This window comes from Prunus mume, linkage group LG2 (genome assembly GCF_029339155.1).
Source record: "Prunus mume cultivar Tortuosa linkage group LG2, ASM2933915v1, whole genome shotgun sequence".
Classification (NCBI taxonomy): domain Eukaryota; kingdom Viridiplantae; phylum Streptophyta; class Magnoliopsida; order Rosales; family Rosaceae; genus Prunus; species Prunus mume.
The window spans coordinates 35,182,903-35,206,190 of NC_142699.1; the positions used below are offsets into that span (position 1 = coordinate 35,182,903).

Sequence of the window (23,288 nt, forward strand, 5' to 3'; positions counted from 1 at the left end):
TGTAGTCTTGCATAAGAAATAGATTAACAAGAACTATTAGTTTATTTAAGTGAATTAGTTAAGAGTTCACAAGTTTGGATTTGGCTAAATTCGGACTATGACAAATAAGGGCGGAATAAGGAATTTTTCAACGGGTGGGCTAATAAAAGTTATTAACTTTATATAGGGATTTTTGTAGAAATGTCATTTTAACTTATACACCAGTTTCAATTTATCACCCTTAAAAAAAAAAAAAAAAAAGAGAAATGTCACCTTAATTTTTCAAAATCCATGATTTGTCATATGACTTTAACGTCATTCAATTTTCCATCCATTTTAAGGGTATTTTAGTCTTTCAAAGATGTAAACCCTCTGTGAAGCTCATTTTTCAAACAAAAAATTTAGAAAAGACGAGCAATACTTTTACACCTGAACAAAACTTAGACTTTAGGGTTACGAATTTTTTTTGGTTGAGTAATCTCTGTGAGTTGTCCAATTCTAGTGATTTTGGCATTGATGGTGACTCTACGCTAGAGTCACAGGGACCTCCAAACTATGATACAACTTTTCTTTCTACTTGGGACCCTCCAAATTAGGATTATGTTTTGAAGTGCTGACCTGGCAAACAGGTCGTGCTAACGGGTTTCGGGTCATGTTCGTGTCAATTCGTTAACTTAACTCATTAAGTTAATGGGTAACAAATACTAGACTCAAACACAATCCATTATAATTCGCGAATATCCGACACGACCCATTAAGAATAAAGCAGGAAAAAAAATACCAACAACTATCACCGAGCTTAGTCATCTGTCCTCTCCCCCAAATATCCATATCATAATCACCGCAACCACCACTCAAAACCCCAACCCACATGGACGGCCACTCAAAACCCCAACCCACATGGACGGACAGTGAAGACTACTTCACTGGTTCTCTCAACTTTCACATCCTAAGAAAAAAAAATTGGATTCTAAAAGAGAGAGAAGGAAATGTACTCATGAGAAGGAAACATAGAGAGAAAAGAGAAGGACATAAATATAAATAAAGAAGACGAAAACTTGGGAAATAGCAAGAAGAAAAAGAAATAGAGAGGAAGAAGAAACTGTGCCACGGAAAGAAGAAGAAAACAAGAAGGGGAAAGATAGAGAGAGAGAGAGAGGATTAAAAAAAAAACAGAGTGAAGACAGAGAGGTTCGGTGAGAGAAAAGAAGAATAAAAAACAAAATGAAGTTAGGTGGGTGTTTTGTTTTTTTAATATGAATTGTGATACAAAATTACAAAATTACTTTCTTAATTGATGGATAGCGAATATTCGTGAATGGACCCAACACGACCTGTTAACTTAACGGGCGGCTAACGGGTTCACTTATTTTCAACCCGACTCATTAAGCTTAACCCAAATACTGATAATTTCATGCGAATTCGTGTCGTGTTAACTTGCACATGCCAAGTCTGATGCTATAGCTTTGTGGCCTTGGTACAAGTTGTAGACTTTGTCACGTTTTGAGCCTATTTTGTGAACTCATTTTGCCTATATTTTTGTTTTGTATGTCATTTTCGAGATGATGTCTTTTGTCAATTTCTTTCTCAAATTTGAATTAGTGTCTTTGATTATTTCCCTTTAAAAAAAATTGAGATCATAAAGTTTGAGTGTTGTTCAAGAGTAAAAGTCTTGCTTTTGGGGTTTTAACTATTTTTTCTTCCCAAAAAGAGCTTAAAAGAGGGTTTACATAGCTTTTATATTTATATATATTGTTTTCATATTGGAAAGACTAAATACCCTTGAAAATTGATGGAAAATTGGATGACGTTAAAGTTAGATGACAAATCATAGATTTTGAAAAATTAAAGTGACATTTCTCTTAAATTTTTATTTAAGGTAACAAATTGAAACTTATCAGGTGACATTTCTTAAAAAATCCCTAAAATCTAATGATCAATTTTTTTTTTTGTTCTTATAATTTCTATAGTATTTCTAAAAATACATTAAATCATATAAACCACGTTAGTTCATAACTCCATTGACTAATTTCCAATAAGCATTATCATAAATCAAATACATATTAAATATAACCGAAAAACACATATTATCAAAATGAAAATATGTTCAACAGAATTAAAAGTGTATTTTTATTGCTTGCCTGCAACTAAATTCATAAAGAATTGGACTTTTAAGGCTTTAATAAGTTAATATATATTATGCTAACATTTAAAACAAGTTAAATATATAGGTTTGATTTTTTTTCCCCCTCAAAAACCACACTAGCCCTTGGTGTGGTTTCCCCGGTGATGACAAAATGTGTTACGCCGAGTTGGCTAGAGCATTGTGTGCATTGCCCTCAAGTTCGATTCCTATTGTTATAGATTCTCATTGAAGTTTAATGTGTTTTTCTTTTTTAAATTCACTTTGTTTTTGGCATATTTGCTAATTGTTATGCATTTGAAATGTGCTACAACGACTCGCTGATGAGTACTAAGTAATTTCTTATTGTTGACGTATGTGGAGCGTGACATTGATAAAGATACAGCCATATATATGTCTTAATTCAACGTATTCGACGTGTGGTGCTAAATTGTCGGTGACGCCATGCCTTGTGTATTTTTTTGACCACTTTATAGCTTAGTCTGAAGACAACTGTTTTTCTCATTGTCCTTTGAAACCAAAGCGCACGATCGCCACATAATCATAAGAATTGTTAGAACAGTGTGGGCTCAACTTATTGATGTCTCCTTCATAGTCCCCACACCTGCCCCACCGGTGTTGCATATTAGACAAGCTTCGTAGTTCGTACTAGGTTTAGATAGATAGCCCTCATTCTCAAATACGCGTCACAAGGCAAAGGCTCGCAATTGATGCAACATTTTGACATGAAAAAATGAAAATTCCACGAAAATCAACTGTGTATGAATTAACCTGATGTTTAGCTTTTGTAAAGAATTTTTCACTCCTTGGATAATAATAAAAAGAAAAAAAAAATCCCAAATAAAGCGCGTACTAACGTGGATCCATTCTTTTGTCGACACGCGTGCTGAATCTGGATCCACTAGTCATGAGCTTTATTCATCCTCCTTGTTGCCTGTTGCTCAGCAGTTTCGGTGTAATTTTGTGTAGAAGATGTTGATATATCATGCCATCGGATTCATGAACCAACTACTTGAAGAATAGGACAATGCCACCCATGATCAACGCTTTGAAAGATTTCCAGATTCAAGCATCAAAATCACTGGCGGACCTATAAATTTTTTAGCATATGTGTATTATATTGATTAAGTATGAAAAATAGTTTTTTGGAATAATCATTTTTTCAATATAATTTTTGGCGGCTTTTATTCCTTACACATCAAATAAGAAAATTTGATTTTATGGGATTTTAGTATGAAGTATATGTTGACTTAATAATCCATCATTTTTAGCCTAAATCGTATTTTGCACTAAAACCGATTTTTCATATTTTGATTTAGTGAGAATTTGATTTTCTAGTATTTTTATTTGAATCCAAATGAGGGGATACTTCCTTATTTACATTGTAAACTTAAATAAATGATGTAATATAAAAATAAATGAAAGTAAAAGGATAAAGACATTTACTTAAATGTTGAAAATGGAAATAAGGTAATATGTGTACCAGTTGAGCGAATAGGCAATTTGAAGCACCTACAATGATTTTTCCAACGAGAGGAGGTGCAGTGCACTTCTTTGCGCCTTAATAGGTCCGCCACTGATCACAATAGCAAAATTGTGAAAGTTGCAGACAAAAGTACGATGATTTTTTTTTTGTCAACAAAAGTAGGATGATAAGCATGCCATTTATGGCATTGATTAGCTCCAAAAATTGGGTTGTGTTCATTTGTCCGATTACTAAAGAACATCTCATGTCATGAAGATTAATCAAAATCAAATAGCAAGATGGACTGATGGCTCTCAATTATTATGTATTTTCATTACACCCAACACAATCATGGAATTATACATTTCTAACCGATACCTTTAGATATCATTCTCTAAGCAATATGCTAACCACTAGCATTATATAATATGCTTTAAGAAATGCTAGCCCCCTAGCAAATCCCCTTACTCCATATACATGATACTTCAATAAGTGGATGGAATGAGGAAAAACTTTGAGAACCGAGTTACCAAAGACTAAAAACTAGTTCGTTACGAATTTATATGTATTAATAAATAGTTAGCATATATGGGCAGTGTATCGGTCTCTTTGCATCCGAGTTCGATCCTTATTTTCATATTTTAAAATAGTTTAGAATATCTGATTATAAAGTAATAAAAAATAATAATAGTTAGGATTTTTAGGTCTAATGGTCCCTAAATTTTGACCCGATTCGCATTTTGGTATCTCAATTTCCAAAATAATTCTCGTGATCCTTCAACTTCATTTTCGTTAAGACAAATGGTCATGTTGTCAATTTTGTTATATTTTCTGTTAAATATAGGTGCAAAATGATATTTTTGTATTATTTTTAATTTCTGCCATCTGAATATTCATTTCACCCAAAAATTAAAAATAAAAACTAAAAATCTCCTTCCTATCCTTGCCATCACCGAGAGGGTGGGTATAGCTTGGATGGGGGTGTGGGTTGTGGAGCGCCATCAGTTGTTATCGGGGTGGTGGGTTAATTGGCTCGGTGTCGGGTGGAGGTTGTCCATGGCTTTGTTGGCTTTGTTGGAATATTCAAATGGTGGAAACTAAAAATAATATAATAATACCATTTTGCCTCTGCATTTTACAAAAAAAGTTAACAAAACTAATAGTAGGACCATTTGTCCTAACGAAACTAAAGTTGAAAGACCACATGAACAATTTTGAAAATTAAAAGACCAAAATGTAAATCGGGTCAAAATTCATGAACCATTAAACCTAAAAACCCTAATAGTTAGATTGATTTGAACCTTAAAGAATCTAGACTGTATTTGGATCCTTCGACAAAAAATCAAAAAGACCTTATTTGGATCCTTTTAGGCCACAAATAAACAAGGTGGACCCCTTTCAAACAGTGAATTCCATTCATAAGTTCCAAGCTGAACCAGGCCGAAAGAATGTCCAAGTTTGATGACACCCCAACAAAGTTTTGAAATTCATACCCATAATATAGCAAAGCCCATATGGTCTCAAACCAGTATGTGAATATGGGCAGGGTAGGCAAAAGCTGAAACTGTGGTCAAGTTTTTGCTTCCCTTGCACTCAAAGAAGGAATAAAATAGAAGCAAAGAAGGTGGTGGGTGGTCTACACATTGAGTTTTAAATAAGTTGCACCTTCAATTTCTCTGACAGTCCCCTCCTAACCTCATTTGTTGCACCTTCATTTTCTTTCCCTTTCACTCCTTCAAAGCATTGATCCCTAATTTTCTAAACCATCCATATAAAAATTCATTCCAACACAAACACAAAGCATTCCCCATTGTTCTGTAAATCAAAGCAAAAATGGAGGCAAAATGGTTGGTGTTTTTCTCAATGGCAGCTACAATTCTGGCCCTTCATGTTGTGGATGGTCAAGAAGAGTCGTCTGTGAAGCCATTGGTGAAGATAGTGAAGGGCAAGAAGCTGTGTGACAAGGGGTGGGAGTGTAAGGGATGGTCATTATATTGTTGTAACCAGACCATTTCTGATTATTTTCAAGCTTACCAATTTGAGACCCTCTTCTCTAAGCGTAACGCACCCGTGGCTCATGCAGTGGGCTTCTGGGACTACCATTCTTTCATCACTGCAGCCGCTGACTACCAGCCTCATGGCTTTGGTACTACAGGAGGCAAGCTCCAAGGAATGAAGGAAGTTGCTGCTTTTCTTGGCCATGTCGGCAGCAAAACTTCATGTAAGTCTAAAAAAATTTATATCTTGGGTTTTGTGGGTTGATTTTGTTGGACTTCTTTTAGGACCTATTTTTCTCCGTATATATGACAGTGATTGGCTGGTCGCGAGTACCAATTGATAGATATGTTGTCGATATTTGATCGATACTATTGTCAAATATTGAACTAAAAATATCAACAACATTTGGTATTCGGTACCAAACAATCTTTTCCAGCTCTGAATTAGTACTTGTTTTTAAATGGATTTTGATTAGCTCCTCAGGACTCCAAGGAAAAAGAACGTACAAATCTAGGAATGCTGCTGTTTGATCTTATGGATTCCATGATTTCATCCACAATGCTTTTCCTTGAAGGGTTTTGAGTAAAATTGCTTTTCAAGCTAGGTTTAAAAATGATTGTTTGCAGTCTTGTACATGAAGAAACAATGGATGATGGTTTTTGTTTGAATTTTCAGGTGGGTATGGGGTAGCCACAGGAGGACCATTGGCTTGGGGTCTATGCTACAACAAGGAAGAGAGCCCTAGCCAGTTCTACTGTGATGACTATTACAAATACACTTATCCCTGCGCTCCTGGAGCTTCATACCATGGCCGTGGTGCCTTGCCACTCTACTGGTACAAAACAACACATTTTAAATCCATTTCCAATTCTATTTTTCTTTTTCTTATGCAAAATTTCATTTCGGGTTTCTTCTTTTTTTTCCTTTTCTTAAACAAGCGATAGACTAAATTAATCTAATCTACAGTGAGGGGTACTTGAATTTGAGTGCGCAGAGGGATGGACTCAATGCCCTCCCAACTGACCTAACCCCACATCTGCTTATTTTGGGTGTCTTTGATTTGCAGGAACTATAACTATGGAGAAACTGGGGATGCCCTGAAAGTGGACTTGTTGAACCATCCAGAATACATAGAACAAAATGCAACCCTAGCCTTCCAGGCTGCAATCTGGAGATGGATGAACCCAGTGAAGAAGCACCTTCCTTCAGCCCATGATGTCTTTGTTGGGAAATGGAAGCCATCTAAGAACGACACTTTGGCCAAGCGAACTCCTGGGTTTGGCACCACCATCAATCTGCTTTATGGGGACCAAGTTTGTGGTCAAGGTGATGTTGACTCCATGGACAACATTGTCTCCCATTACTTGTATTATCTTGATCTTATTGGAGTTGGCAGAGAAGAGGCAGGCCCTCATGAAGTGCTCAGCTGTGCTGAGCAGAAAGCTTTTGATCCTTCATCTTCATCTTCTTCTTCTTCTTCATCTTCATCTTCTTGAACTTGGTTTGGTGGCGATAGGGCCTGTCAATTTGTTGAGCTAATTAGTGTACCCTTAAAAAAATATACATGTATTAATAAGGAAGGAAAGTAATTTGTTTTGAGAATATATGCATTGAAGAGGAAGGAAGGAAGGAAGGGGAAGCAAAATGAAGACAGATTATATTCAACTTCTTTTATCTTTTGTGTGAAGTTGCAGCAAAAGCCTGCATATTGTGTGTAAATTTTGTGATTTATGGGTTTACAAGTTCAAAATATTGTATGCAATTATGCAATTTGATTTGTATAAACTATGTTACTGTTGTATAATGTATATACACACACACACACATATATATATATATATATACCAAACACGTCAATCCCATTTTTGTAACAACCTCTCTTTTTTTTCTTCTTTTTTTTAAAGATAAAAACGACATATTATATTTATGAATTCAAACACAAAGGTCATCAGCCACAAAAACCTCTTCTTAACCTTCCATAACTCTCATCAGACATACTTGAGTTTTTGCAATAATTGTATAAGATTGTTCTGCACTTTTTAATTTTGTTGTTGTCAAAGTTATGCATTCATAAAGTTCGAGCAAACTACTAATTTGCAAATCAATATCACTTTTCATTTGACTAGACCTGTTAGTAATTTTTTTTTTCTTTAACTTCATGTTTTGATATCCACCAAAAAAAAAAAGAAAAAAAAAAAGAAAACCTTCATGGTTTGATATCAATTTGGTGGGTGTGCATATAACACTGAAAATTAGTTAAGGCACCAGAGATTTCTCGAAAGCCATGTCTACGTGTAGCCCAAGAACTAGACCTGGGCCACATGACATGAGCAACCAAACCAAAGAAACAAAACAACGCGGTCAATGAGACAGATCATATTAAGCTGACGCCATCCCCTTGAAATTATATTTCTTTTTTTTTTTTAAATTATTTTTACAGCACCACGTAACGAGTCACGGTTATATAGCCTCAATCACCATAGTGCTCTCATATATATAATACACTCCAAAACGCATTCAAATTCATTTTAAATGCTAAAGCCCCTTGAACTTCAGTGCGTTCCTCAATGTCAATCGCCGAAGGACGCACAGCTTCCAAACCACTTGCACACGGGCGTGCTAGCTTATAAAATGAATTAAAAACTTGATTCCTTTTTGTACTTTTTTTCCCCTACCGGTCTTTTTTTATTAATAAAATGTAAGTCCTTTTTTAGGGGAAATAAATAGCTAGTTTTTTTTTTCTTTACTCTAATCACTTTTTTATATTTAAATCTTGTCCAAATTAAATTTTTATTTATTGAAATGTTCATAAAAAAACTAACATAATATAAACATACATTAAAATAAATTAAATAAATTAAAAATATATATAAATCAAATTACATCATAAAAAAAATATAAATAGAGTCTTAAATTGTAGAAGAGATGCCTTTAGAGTCCAAAAGATTCTATCGAAACTTTAAATAAAGCTCTATCAATCTCTTTAGACCCCCAACCATTGAGCATGGCCTAATCTATTGAATATTTTCAAAAAGCAATTACATGAATATATTTATATTTTACAATACAAATTATATTTTTGTTTTCATAAAGACACGCTTCTTAGGAGTTGTCTTTCAATTTCTTTATCTTATATAGCACGCGTGGATAATCTCTATTCAAGTATTCATGGACTTGGATGGCGATCCTTCCCTAATAGTTCCTTTATGAAATATCATTGCCTTAAATAAATTTGATGGCATGGTTCAAACAAAGCATCCTAAACATTTTATTATTAGAATAAGGGTTGTAGTGTGTCATAAAATGCTTCGGGGAATTGAAAATAAATAAAAATGTTGAAATTTTCATTTGAACTCAGTAAGTCGAAACAATAAAAGAGAAAGTAAAAACGATTCTCGTAGTAGCAACAAGCAAGAAAAATAAAAGCAGTCTAAACCTTGAATACATGGTTATAAGAGTGTTGCAGTAGGAAATAAAGGATGACGCTACAAATACCACTTCATACCAAAATCTGTGGTCGTAATGTTTGTGCATGTGGATAGCACAAAACTTTAATATTTTCTCTATTGGTAAATAAATACCAAATTCAATATGTCCTTGAATATTTTCTCTAAAGGAAAAGTAAGTTAACAAAAACTAGCCCGAAAATATGTGGGAACGAAAGCAACTGACACGTGTCGTGTATTTAGAAAGGCTTGGAATTAGATGAGCAAGGACGAAAGTCGTGTAAAATATGTATATATATATATAGCTCCCAGCTCCACTCGCAACCTCTTGTCAGCTTCTTTCTCATAACTCTGAATTTCTGAGAGAGAGAGAGAGAGAGAGAAATTCGAGGAGGTGCAGTAGAGATGGTGGTGGAGCGAGACATAGACGATCTGCCGAAGAACGACGCGAACTACACGGCATTAACGCCGCTGTGGTTTCTGGAGAGAGCAGCTGTGGTGCATCCCACCAGAAAATCGGTGGTCCACGGATCTCTTCACTACACGTGGCAGCAGACTTACCAGCGTTGCCGCCGTTTGGCCTCCGCTCTTTCCAAGCGCTCCATCGGCCTCGGCACCACGGTACTTCATTAGCTTACCTTAATTTTCTGTCATCGACGACGTTAGCTGAATTTGTTATATTATTTTAAATTATTTTTATTTTTATGTCATCAAATATTATATTTTAGTTTTGATAATGGTGAAGATGGATATGTATGTATCACCAGAGAAGGAAAATAAGGGAACATAAAGGCAAGCTCTTTTGCATGTTTAATTGAAATTTATGGAAATGAAATTACATTTAAATGCTAGATTTCTTTGTAGGTTGCTTTGGATTTTATCCCTTTATGCTTCGTGTTTGTAAAGGACTTTGCTTTTAGTTTAGTCTTCTACTGGTTTATGCTTCTTCTCATTCAATACCCAATGTTAAAGAGAAGAAACTTATAGAGACTTTTGAAAATATTTTGCATTATGGATTTCAAGTAATTTAATTGAAACAAAAACGAGCCTTCCAAATGCAATTGGCTTTCCTTAGAAAGTAAGGAATTAAAAAAAAAGGCTTCCACATAGATGCATACAGTTGGGAAAGAAAGAAAAACTAGTTACAATTATGTCACCTCGGTCTAGGTCCCGAATTCGGCTAATATTGTCTGTCTTCAACTTCAATTAGACACTTTGAAGTTGCAATAACTCACCAGTGTTCCTGTAGAAAAACACCTATTTCTACTCTATATGCATGCAAAGAACCATGCTATGAAACAATTGCAGCATGACACTGGTCATTTGCAATGAATTGCTTCTGTGACATCTCCTTTTTCCTCCAAAATGCAGAAGGGTATTATTTTCACCCAAAAATGTTCTTTTTAATTTGGTCATTCCTGTTTTACGCTCAATTTTGTTGAGATAATGGCCTTTTTTATTTATTATCTTGCTTCTGTTTTTCTTTTCACTTCCTTTGCTGCTAACTATTGTCTCTGCACCATGCTTGTTTTGGGGGATTTTTGAAGTTCTTTTCTAGTTGTCTATATGCTATCAACAGATAGTTTATGCTTGAGTATTCATAATGTCATTCTTTTAATGGACATATTTCCTTTCTACTGGCATGGGAAAATGTTTTTTTTTTGTTTTGTTTTTTTTTTGGCTACTGGTTTTTTGTTTTCATTGTACTGCAATACCTGGATCCTTGTTCTTAAGAATTCATAATAATCTCTGAAACCATGCGCACCTCTTTAAAATCTCGGATCAATTTTAAGATACCTGTGTGGGGTCTCATAATCACCTTTTGTATATGCTTCTTTTGTTGTGTTGGAGCTTGTTGACTGACATATATTACTTCTCTGATATTGACAACAGGTGTCAATAATTGCACCAAATATCCCAGCCATCTATGAAGCTCATTTTGGAGTTCCGATGGCAGGAGCTGTGTTAAATACTGTCAATGTCCGTCTAAATGCACCAACGATTGCTTTCCTTCTTGGTCATTCATCGTCTGTAGTTGTCATGGTGGATCAAGAATATTTTCCCTTGGCAGAGGAAGCTTTGAAAATTTGGGAAGAGCAAAGCAAAGGCCATTACAAGCCTCCACTCTTAATTGTTATAGGTGACGAAAATTGTGATCCCGGGGCACTAAAAAGTGCTTTGGGAAGAGGCGCCGTTGAATATGAGAAATTCTTGGAAAGTGGTGACCCTGAGTATGCTTGGAAACCACCAGAGGATGAGTGGCAGAGCATTTCTCTGGGTTATACTTCTGGCACAACAGCCAGTCCCAAGGGGGTGGTTTTGCATCACCGTGGGGCTTATCTGATGGCTTTGAGTGGTCCTCTTGTATGGGGGATGACTGAAGGAGCTGTGTATCTCTGGACTTTACCCATGTTCCATTGCAATGGTTGGTGTTTCCCTTGGTCAGTTGCAGCTCTTTGCGGGACAAACATATGCCTTCGACAGGTAAATAATATTTTGTAATTTTCAATGATTGATTCAGCATATGAATTAATCTTTCTGATCTTGTGTGAATTTAGCTAAAATATGAAAACTATGAGAGAATATTTGTTTGTGGGAATTTTCTGTGTATTCTTCTTCTTGTAGGAGGTTATATTTATAATACAAACCTGGCTCTGATACCATGCTAAAATATGAAAACTATGAGAGAATATTTGTTTGTGGGAGTTTTCTGTGTATTCTTCTCCTTGTAGGAGGTTATATTTATGATACAACAAAACCTGAATGAGCAAGTAAATAATAAATTCCTAAATCTATTTACAGTAGGAAATCATGAATTAAAGTAAATCAATTGCAATTATAATAGGAATTCTTGGTGTGTAAGGAAAGTAAGTCAATATCCACAAGTCACGCCAACAAATTTGTCATAGTGTTGTTGCTTATATTTGATGTAGATAGAATGGTGCAATTTGATCAGCCTTTCTGGTCAACCTATTATCCCAATTGTGATAGTAAACCCTGATTCCCTGATTGAATGTTCAGAAACCAATATAAAAATGCTCCTTGGAGCTTGTAGTGGACTTTCTGTGCTGTGGCAACATGCTGCACTTACAGTAGTGCCAAATTTTTACATGTGCCATTGATCTATAATGTTCAGGCAGCGTTTCATGTTTGGTTGTAAACCTTTTAAGTTTTGGGACTGAGCTTCAAATTTTATTTTTCAAGTTCTTCTGTTTCTCTGTTTACGTGGATGCTGGGCACATTTGGAGGTTAATCATTTAAGTATACAGGGCAGATGTTTGCCATTTTTTTGCATTTAGTTTTCTATGGTAGCTTGCTTTGATGTTCATGTCCACACTCTCCTTTTGGCATTTTCATAGGTTACAGCAAAGGCAGTTTATTCAGCTATAGCCGAGTATGGTGTGACTCACTTTTGTGCTGCACCCGTGGTACTCAACACCATAGTCAATGCTCCACCAGATGAGACTATCCTGCCGCTCCCTCATGTTGTACACGTAATGACAGCTGGTGCTGCCCCTCCACCCTCTGTTCTCCTTGCAATGTCCCAAAAGGGCTTCCGAGTCACTCATACTTATGGTCTGTCTGAAACTTATGGTCCCTCCACAGTGTGTGCTTGGAAGCCTGAGTGGGACTCACTTCCCCCTGTAACCCAAGCACGACTTAATGCACGTCAAGGTGTTCGGTACATTGGTTTGGAGGGCTTAGATGTTTTCAACCCTCAGACTATGCAACCTGTTCCCGCAGATGGAGCTACCATGGGAGAGATAATGATGCGGGGAAACCTTGTAATGAAGGGGTATTTAAAGAACCCAAAGGTGAACGAGGAAGTTTTTGCCAATGGATGGTATCATACTGGGGATCTTGCTGTGAAGCATCCAGATGGGTACATAGAAATTAAAGACAGATCAAAGGACATTATCATCTCTGGAGGTGAGAACATCAGTAGTGTTGAGGTAGAGAATACTCTTTATCAACACCCGGCCATATTTGAGGTATCAGTGGTTGCAAGGCCACATGAGAAGTGGGGAGAAACTCCTTGTGCTTTTGTGACATTGAAGCCAGGTGTCGATAAGTCTGATGAAAAGCGTCTGGCAGAAGATATAATTAACTTCTGCCGGTCCAGGCTACCTGCTTATTGGGTTCCCAGATCAGTGGTATTTGGACCATTGCCAAAGACAGCTACCGGAAAGATACAGAAGCACTTGCTGAGGGCCAAGGCCAAAGAGCTGGGACCTCTCAACATGAGTAAGTTATAAAACTGTATGATGTTGGTCATTGTACAAAAGCGCTAATAAAAGTTGCACTATAATTAGTGCCGAGCTAGGATTATTCGACTCTTCTGTCCTTATTGGAATTAATGATGTGACTTAAACTTGTCTTATACAGACTATAAACTGGGAAATTAGATTGAGATTTCTCTCCAAGTTTGATTTGTGGTTGGCTTATCCAGTTATTAGTCGTCTATATTGACAAACTCCCAGGTTAATCCCCTTTTTTCAAATGTCTTATTCATTGAAAATAAACGGTTGTGATTGTATAAATCATGCAATTTTAATATTCGTTAATTGGGCCACTACTGCCTTCGTTGGATGAGGACATGTTAAACAAAAGCATTACCACAAAGCATTTTTCAGACGTGTGGACAGTGGAACTGAATTACTAAATGATATGATGTAAAGTTTGGCAGGTCAATTCCTTTTTAAGGGCCATAATTAGGTTTCATCTTGAGCAGATTAAGATAACTGCTGAGTCGCTGTTAAAAAGACACTCCACATTAATTAAAAATAGACAGACAGCCATCTTCAAGAAACACATCATGGGGTATAACTGTTTAACCGCCATTGATTTTAACAGAATTCAAATTCCATGCATTATTAGGAGATGTCTCAAGTTCAAATGTTCTGTGTCTCTTGATTTGGTCATTGATTTTAACAGAATTCAAACTCCATACATTATTAAGAGATGTCTCAAGTTCAAATGTTCTGTCTTTTAGATTCCGTCTTATATCAAGAGTGGAAGGAAAGCTTTGAAGGAAGAAAAAAAATACCTACATCTATATGGCCCCCCAAGTTTGTTGCCTTTTGCTTTGATCCAACCCTCTAATCAAATTGACCGAATCATGCAATTACTTAGCAGCCTTGGTTTTGTTTTTTTTTTCCCCGAAGCATGCGGCCTTTTGCTTTTTGCTTTTTCTTTTCTTTTGTTGGCAAAGTCAATAATCGTTTTTCCCCTAAAATAAAAAGGGAAAGCTTCTTAATATTGTACTCAATAAAAACCCTCACAAGTCCTTCAACCCATAATTACAGATGGCAGTAGGCAATTAAAACTCACAGGTGGGAAGAGACTTTCAAAAATGGAACATTAACCTAATTATATTCTTCTTGTGTTCACAACTAATATATATATATATATATATGTGTGAAACTTAATTATTTATATAGAAAAGTTGATATAGATCCAAATTTTCATTAAGGAATTGGGTTTAATCCTTGGATTTAGTAACTTTAATCAAAGTCCTTTGACTTTTGTGCCACATAGGATTACATTCCTTTTTAATATTTTCTTATATAGTCTTTTTTATTTTATTTTATAAATCATTTTTAGTTCCAATGTTGCCCCTTATGACTTGAATCAAGGAATAGTTATTTATGTTATAATAATTAGCCATTTTTTGTAGGTAACATACAATTTTATTTGTCTATTTTTATATATGACTTATAGGTAGTCTTCTAATTTATGTTCCTAACTCATAGGTAACACAATTTATCACTAAGTTTTTTTGTTGCTAATAATAATAACACTATTTACCTTGATGTCATGTACATAATTTCATGTGGGTGCTTGTTTGATCAATTGGTATATTATGTGGGTCTTTACTTTTCGTTGATTAAATTATATTTTATCAATATATTAGGAATATTATCAAGGAAAGAATTCAAAATTTAAATTCTAAAATTCAATTACAAGGAAATAATGCATTAATTTAGATTTTCGATGTATTTTCCTTATTTAAGGGTAAAATCGACACCACAAAAAAGTAATAAATGTCAAAGGACCCACATCTAAAACTAAAAACGTGTGAACTAAATCCAATGACAGCTAATCGTTTTGGACCTAGATCTAATAAGCCATTATTTATATTGTATTTTTCTTATTTGGTTAATGCCAAGAAACAATAAACTTGAATAGGTACACTTTCAATTATATTTTTGAACACATTAATTTTGATAATGTATTATTTTTGGTTACATTTAATATGTATTTGTCTTATAAAGTTTATTAAAAATTAGTCAATGAAAAAAAAAATTAGAGTTTAAGCTAAAAAATTTAGCTAGCCCACCTATAAAAAGATTCCTAGTTCCGCTCTTGCTTATACCATTAACGTTTCTCTAAAATTATTGATCGAATGCTTGGAGTGAAGTCCAAGATTTCCCCTGAAATAATGTGGGCAAGAGCCGCTTTCATTACAACTTACCAGAGAAACAAGAGCAAACCAACCAACTTTGAGCCACTAAGGCTTGGATCTTGCGGCGCACAACAGTTTACAGTTAACGCACTTATGAAGATTAATAAATAAATACAAATGTTTGACAAAGACAACAGAGATTCTCCAAACCAGTAGGGAACTAGAAGTAAGAGGATAAGCAGGAGGAGGAGGAGGAGAAGGAAGAAGAAAGCATATCATTCTGAGCTTCATATGGAGAGCTAGTTGGCAAAGCTATCTCTTTGCGTTTGCACTGATTGATGGGAATTTTTAAGGATAAGAATGTAATGGGCAATCACTATCCACACCCATGCTACTGTTTTAGCATAAAGCTCAGCTTTGTCATCCATGATCTATCCACGAAGGATGGTCTCATCCATGCATGAACATAAACTATTTCTTTCAACTTATTTATTTATTTTTTATTCATTGAAGGGTCTATTTTCCTTCTCATCTAGAAACTAGAAGTAGTCAAAAATCCAGAGATAGATAGGGAGGAGAAGTTGGCTTGGGTGGGTCCATGTGTTTAGATTCATGATCAAGTTAGGTTTTCTTAGGCCCTCTAATTTTTTTGGCCACATCTCTAACCGATGATATTTTCTTTCTCAACTTCTCATTTATGGTCGTATTCTTTGTCTCCCCCAATGGCCAATCCTTAGCCAACCAACCAATCATGCATGCAAGCCACATTCAAAGCCAGCGATTAGATAAGGAAAACAAAGAGTGTTAATTAAGCTAGCAACAATTAAAGATGAAGAAAAAAAGGAACAAGAAAAGCCTCAGGCCCCAGTTGGTTGGTTGAGAACAAAGCGGTTAGAAATATCCAAATTCATCAAACAAATGAAGAATAAAAAATACATTGAATTGCATTTTATAGGTCTCATGTTTGAACTCCCGTGACATTTTAGTTGTGTGCGTATATGTGTGAAAAATCTTCTCTCCTTGTAGTTGAGATTATCACGTGTACTAAACAAAAAAGAGGTTAGTGTAAAAAGGGTTTTTGATGAATTCAAAAGCATTTGCATATATAGCAAGCCAACTAGCCAATTGGTTCTAAACTGCGTCATTTCACGTGGCCTAAGAGGCTTTCAAGCTCTAAAAGAAATACATACAAAGATGAAATGTGAAACCATATATAAAAGCTCTAACCAAATTAAAGCATGGTGTGACATCAAATCAATTCCACCACCATAATGTTTCTGTTGAAATGTTGAGGTCCCACAGAATATACATGCATCCATCGAGTTTTATCTCTGAAAAACATTGCAATATTCGTTTTCGTTACATATTCTCTACTGCCTGTATTGAGAGCTTGTTTTGTTCCTTTGTTATTTGGACATTCGTTTTCCCTTTGGTGGGGTAGGGTGTGATGCACAACGATTTTTTTTCTTCTTTTTTAACTAAATCATTGGCTTTATTAATTGCTTTTACGCATGCATGATGCATATGTGCAACTAATTTAATATCCCGAAACAAAAAATATATGTGGAATTAGCTGGTTATATTCGATGGATTATTGTATGAATTAATGTATTTATAATATTCTCATATCTTAGGGGACATATCAGTAGTAAGAGGAGGGAGAAACTCACGCACTTAGGTATTATGAGAATTTGAATTCGGGACCACTTGAGGGATATATGAGCGTGAATTTGATATATCAAATAAAATCCTGGACAAAGTCTATGACAATGTTAGTGGGATTTTAATTTTGGAAAATGAAAGATCAAAGGGAAGAAACTAATTAAGAAAATAAAGCAATTGACAAAACTGAAGGATAAGGTTGTAACATAAAGATTGGCAATAGCGTATGAAGCTCACTCTCTTCTGTATATGGGCCTATATGGGAGCTAGCTAGTTCCATTTCCTTCTCCTTCATCTCATACTTGGGTCCTCACTAATAAATAATTCTCATTCTATACAGCACGGCACAGAATAATCTTCAGCTTATCTGTCAGCTTTCACATCCTAATATTATATCATATTATATACATATACATATACATACATACATATATATATCAGATACATTTCAAAAAACCTATCCGAAAAATATTCCAAGTATTTGATACATTGTCGATATTTTTAGTCAAAATACTTAGTGATATCGAAGAGGCGTTTAGGAGCTTTTTATAAAATGCATATACATTGTAAAATTTTGCTCTTGGTGGAGTAAGTAACTATATACTTCACATGATCAAAATAAAGATACAAGAGGACAAATGTTTTTGTTTCATCGCTGGTAGAAACTTGAAGCCACAGTCACGAGATTGACTTTCTAATGTCTCTCGTGTTGTCTGCGCACAGGTAAAAAAGTCACGAGCATGAAAAACTTCTGCCTCCTCCTCCCTTTTTGTGAAATAATTATAAACCAAAGTCAGTTTCCAATGGTGGGAAGGACGAAGCAGACTGAACACTGCATTATTAACACAGAAAAGCTTCCACGCAAACAAAATATATGTCTTTTTCAATCATTTTATCCCCAAATATATTTGAAAATTTTCCATGTTTGTCTCTGCAAAAATTATATATATACTGAGTCAAGTAACTGACCCAAGATTTTAGTCACCATGTGTCCTTTCATTTGGCAATAAAATCTGGGGGAGTTATCTGATATTCTGTTGAAAAAATTGCATAACCATTCTCTCTCTCTCTCTCTCTCTCTCTCTCTCTCTCTCTCCACAATCCCTGTAAATTTTTGTTTTCTTTTTATCAAACTATGCTTCGATTTTATTTAAACATTTTAAAGACCAATGTGACAGAGAATGTACCAACACAGAAATTAGATTCTCCAGTCCGTGATCCCAATATTTGCTATATGGTTGGTCATGGCTCATATACTTTTTTAACTATAGCTATAGCCCCTTAGCCTAAGTGACCATCCATTGCCAACTGCGTGTTGCACTGACAAACTCTCGCACCTCTCTCTCTCTCTCTCTCTCTCTCTCTCTCTCTCTCTCTCATACACACTCTTTTTCTTTCTTTTTTCTGTTTTGATTAGCTTCAAAGTTATAATCGCATCATCTACGTGGAAACTCAATCATGAAAAACCTCTCCGCTCATTTTTCCCACATCATAGCCATCCTTCTAACGCAACCTTCTAAATTTTCTCTGTATAAATACCTACGCCAAGCTTTCACCTAAACACACAAAACCCAATAGAGCAAAACAAAAGAAAAAGAACAAAAAAACTCCCCACATTATTCCATTTTAATATGGCATACAATATTACTAAGCTTCTCTCACTTGTTTCTCTTCTTCTGAGTCTTTCTTTTTGCACCATTGGAGTTGTCCATGCCCGTCCACCCTTTGCTTGTGACCCTCACAACCCAATAACCAGAGGCCTGAAGTTCTGCAGGGTGACGGTGCCAATCCATGTTAGGGTTCAGGACTTGATCGGACGGTTGACATTGCAGGAGAAGATCAGGCTGCTGGTGAACAATGCTATTGCTGTGCCCAGGCTTGGCATTCAGGGCTACGAGTGGTGGTCTGAGGCACTTCATGGTGTATCCAATGTGGGCCCTGGAACCAAGTTTGGTGGGGCCTTCCCTGGGGCCACCAGCTTCCCTCAAGTCATCACCACCGCTGCTTCCTTCAACGAGTCTCTCTGGCAGGAAATCGGACGGGTGAGGATTATTCTTGCTCCTTTATCTTTTCTGATTAGTATAAACTTTAGAATTACAAAAAGAAGAGGAGGTAATAAAGTCTTTAAATAAAAATATATATTCACCATCATTTTTGGGTTCTGTAGCCCATAACTCTTTTATCTCAATCACGTGGTCAAAATTGTCATATATTTTACACTATAATATTAAATTAATGGGGTGTAGAGTAGTATTGGTATATTATAGATATTATATTTGATATGTTATGTTATCAGACGATATATAATTTGACATGACTTGCTAATTCATAGTTTTAATTCACTGTGTCATAATATGATATGTCACACTCTTGGTGAAAATAACTTCATCGCTTAATTTGGATTAGTCATACTAAAGATAGAAGTACAATTTGCATGGATACTTGGGTGATAGTGGTTGCATCGGAAGTTCCGTGAGCTACCTAAATTCAACATCTCTTCATGATTTGGATAGCTTCGGCAATGATAATGACCTTTGACTAGCTAGCAATAGCAAAGCTAGATTTTAGTCCTTAAAACCCATGATGCCATGAACAAACAAAATAAACGACGTTTTCAGTAGGTTAATTATTGTGGTTGTTGCTCTTGTTTATTTAGTTCTTTTCAAGACATTATGGAAAATGGTCCACCCACCCACCTTCTTAGTCTATACATATAGAAAGGGTACCCATCAAAATTAAACGTACCTAGATGCTTCGGATTAAATAATGATAAGACCATCATCTCGAAGTTAATCCTTAATTATAAGTATCGTGATTAAAAGTACGTTGATCCGTTGTAAAAGTATCTTTTTTAATTTTTTATAAAATATCATGTTGCTTGTAAAGAAAAGTCATGATCATGAGCCGAATGACCCAAAACGATCTTGACATCCTCATGAGCCCAACTTGGCAAGTTGCAATCCCTAATTTGGTGCAAAAATTTTACTTTCGGTTCTCTGGGTCCCATGTGAACTGCTCAAATTTTTCTCTTTGGATTTTATGTACAACAGTTAGTACATGTACTAAAAACAGGACCATTTTCGTTTATATACAACAAATTTATATACAACAATTAGTACATGTACTAAAAACAGGACCATTTTCTATTGATGGCAACTACAGGAAAAAATGGTTCCAGTCTCGATCACTGGGAAAAAGAAAAAGAAAGATCGGAAATTAATTTATGATAATTGGATTAATATTTTTTTTATTTTAAAATATTTGGTTTCTGAGCAGGTGGTGTCCGATGAGGCAAGGGCAATGTACAATGGAGGGATGGCTGGCTTGACATATTGGAGCCCAAATGTGAACATATTTCGTGACCCAAGATGGGGCAGAGGCCAAGAGACTCCTGGTGAAGACCCTGTCTTGGCTGCCAAGTATGCTGCTAGGTATGTCAAGGGGCTCCAAGGTGATGGAGCTGGCAGTAGGCTTAAGGTTGCTGCATGCTGCAAACATTACACTGCCTATGATCTTGACAACTGGAACGGTGTCAATCGCTTCCATTTCAATGCCAGGGTAACATAATCTTTAGCTCCCTAGTCCGTTTTTTCATATATTAGATACAACATATTATGTTGTCAGACTGTTAATATTCCAAAGTAATAATTTTGTGTGTGACATGTGCAGGTTAGCAAGCAGGACTTGGCGGACACATATAATGTGCCTTTCAAAGCCTGTGTGGTGGAAGGGAATGTTGCCAGTGTTATGTGCTCCTACAACCAGGTGAATGGGAAGCCTACTTGTGCTGACCCTGATCTCCTCAAGGGCACAATCCGTGGCCAGTGGAGACTTAATGGGTGAGTCTTTTTGATTCATACAGCTAGGAATTTTGGCCAAACACCTTTCTCTTTGTTTTTTTTAGCCTCTTTCTAATTAACTTTTCGGGTCCAATAGGTATATTGTCTCGGACTGTGATTCAGTTGGTGTTCTATATGAAGAGCAACATTACACCAGGACACCAGAAGAAGCAGCCGCTGACGCAATTAAAGCAGGTTATCAACATTTCAAGGGAAACTTCTTGTATGCCCGGCTTATTTCCTTGGCTATGAGTCTCACTGTTATATTGCAGGTTTGGACTTGGACTGTGGGCCGTTCCTCGCAATCCATACTGAGGCGGCCTTAAGAAGGGGACTCGTAAGCCAGCTTGAAATTAACTGGGCCTTAGCAAACACGATGACGGTCCAGATGAGGTTGGGTATGTTCGACGGCGAACCATCGGCCCACCAATACGGAAACCTAGGCCCAAGAGACGTGTGCACCCCTGCCCACCAACAGCTAGCCCTTGAAGCTGCTAGGCAAGGCATTGTTCTACTGGAGAACCGTGGGCGTTCACTTCCTCTCTCAACCAGACGCCATAGGACAGTAGCAGTAATTGGGCCCAATTCTGATGTTACTGTCACGATGATAGGAAATTATGCTGGTAAGTCCAGTAATTTGTTTTTTTAAAGCTTAATTTTCTTTAACGTTGATCTAGATTTTAAACCATTTGGATATTTTTGTAATTGTACGCAGGTGTTGCATGTGGTTACACTACACCCCTACAAGGAATTGGGAGGTACACAAGGACCATACACCAAGCTGGGTGCACAGATGTTCATTGCAATGGAAACCAACTATTTGGTGCTGCTGAGGCCGCAGCAAGACAGGCTGATGCAACTGTCTTGGTAATGGGCCTTGACCAATCCATTGAAGCCGAATTCGTAGACCGAGCCGGTCTCCTTTTGCCCGGACACCAGCAAGAGCTAGTGTCAGAGTGGCTAGGGCCTCTAGAGGCCCAACCATCTTGGTCTTGATGTCTGGTGGCCCAATTGATGTCACGTTCGCAAAGAACGATCCACGCATTAGTGCTATTATTTGGGTTGGGTACCCTGGCCAAGCCGGAGGAACTGCCATAGCTGATGTTCTATTCGGTACCACAAACCCAGGTAATAACGACAGTACAACAAACTCTTGTTCATATATTTTTATCTTTTTCAACAAAGTGAAAACTAATGTCCTCCGACTAAATAGTCATCGACTAATTATTATATGTTTTGTACAGGAGGAAAGCTTCCCATGACATGGTACCCCCAAAACTATGTAACCCATTTGCCAATGACAGATATGGCCATGAGGGCAGACCCAGCAAGAGGCTACCCAGGCAGGACCTACAGGTTCTACAGAGGCCCAGTTGTCTTCCCATTTGGTCTGGGCTTAAGCTACACAGCTTTTGCCCACAATCTTGCACATGGGCCCACATCAGTCTCTGTGCCTCTCACCAGCCTAAAAGCCACCGCAAACTCAACCATGCTGAGCAAAGCTGTGAGAGTGAGCCACGCGGACTGCAATGCACTCTCCCCCCTGGACGTACACGTGGATGTTAAAAACACTGGGTCCATGGATGGAACCCACACTCTTCTGGTGTTCACAAGCCCACCAGATGGCAAATGGGCAGCCGGCAAGCAGCTGGTGGGCTTTCACAAGATCCATATAGCAGCCGGGTCGGAGAAACGGGTCAGAATTGCTGTTCATGCGTGCAAGCACCTCAGCGTTGTGGACCGGTTTGGGATCCGAAGAATTCCATTGGGTGAACACAAGCTTCAAATCGGTGACCTCAGCCATCACGTCTCCCTTCAAACCAATTCGGGAGAAATTAAGGTTTAGGGGCTATCAAAAAAAAAAAGACAATTGATAGTGACACCCAATATTATATGGTTAGCATTTTAGTCCCTAGTCTTTCTTTTTTCAAAATTACAGAATAGGAAATAGAAAAGCAAATTTCCACTGTACAAATAAAGGAAAGACGGTCCAAGAAAGAAATATTTATTAATGAGCCGTAAGGTTTTAATAAAAATAGTCGTTTTGAATCATATGTTAATTGTTGCCAAATGCAAGTTTAATTATAAATTTGCCCGGGACTATGGCTATTTTTGCACATGAAGTCACGGGTTAGAATCTCCGATCTTCAATATCATTTAAAATTAGAAAGCAAAGTGTTTTAAATAAAAATAAACAATTGCTTAATATATACCAACAACAATGCAGGGTAGTTGCGGTTACAATCAAAATTAGGTAAACATGTCTTTTTTTCCTTCTTAAGAAATTAAAGGCATTGGGTTGACTGGTTTAGCTTCAATTTAAAACCGTAATTCCAATGAATTGCAATAA

General features: G+C 36.5%; 3 protein-coding genes across 3 annotated transcripts; all 3 read left to right on the top strand.

The window, feature by feature from the left end:
• Positions 1–5,265: 5,265 nt before the first annotated feature.
• CTL2 (chitinase-like protein) lies at positions 5,266–7,389 on the top strand. Its single transcript, XM_008225085.3, has 3 exons — positions 5,266–5,808; positions 6,261–6,420; positions 6,652–7,389. The coding sequence occupies exons 1-3, from the start codon at positions 5,421–5,423 to the stop codon at positions 7,079–7,081; spliced, it is 978 nt and encodes a 325-aa protein (XP_008223307.2). The 5' UTR covers positions 5,266–5,420; the 3' UTR covers positions 7,082–7,389.
• Positions 7,390–9,358: 1,969 nt separating this feature from the next.
• On the top strand, positions 9,359–13,455 carry AAE7 (acyl-activating enzyme 7). The gene is made up of 3 exons (XM_008225084.2): positions 9,359–9,652; positions 10,925–11,515; positions 12,391–13,455. Exons 1-3 carry the CDS (start codon positions 9,437–9,439, stop codon positions 13,285–13,287), a joined length of 1,704 nt encoding a protein of 567 aa, XP_008223306.2. The 5' UTR covers positions 9,359–9,436; the 3' UTR covers positions 13,288–13,455.
• A 4,944-nt stretch (positions 13,456–18,399) lies between these two features.
• On the top strand, positions 18,400–22,990 carry BXL1 (beta-xylosidase 1). The gene is given in 8 exon segments (XM_008225083.3): positions 18,400–19,141; positions 20,376–20,657; positions 20,769–20,938; positions 21,036–21,133; positions 21,211–21,561; positions 21,654–21,887; positions 21,890–22,066; positions 22,183–22,990. Coding segments are annotated over 8 exon segments (2,325 nt in total). The 5' UTR covers positions 18,400–18,730; the 3' UTR covers positions 22,785–22,990.
• Positions 22,991–23,288: the final 298 nt, after the last annotated feature.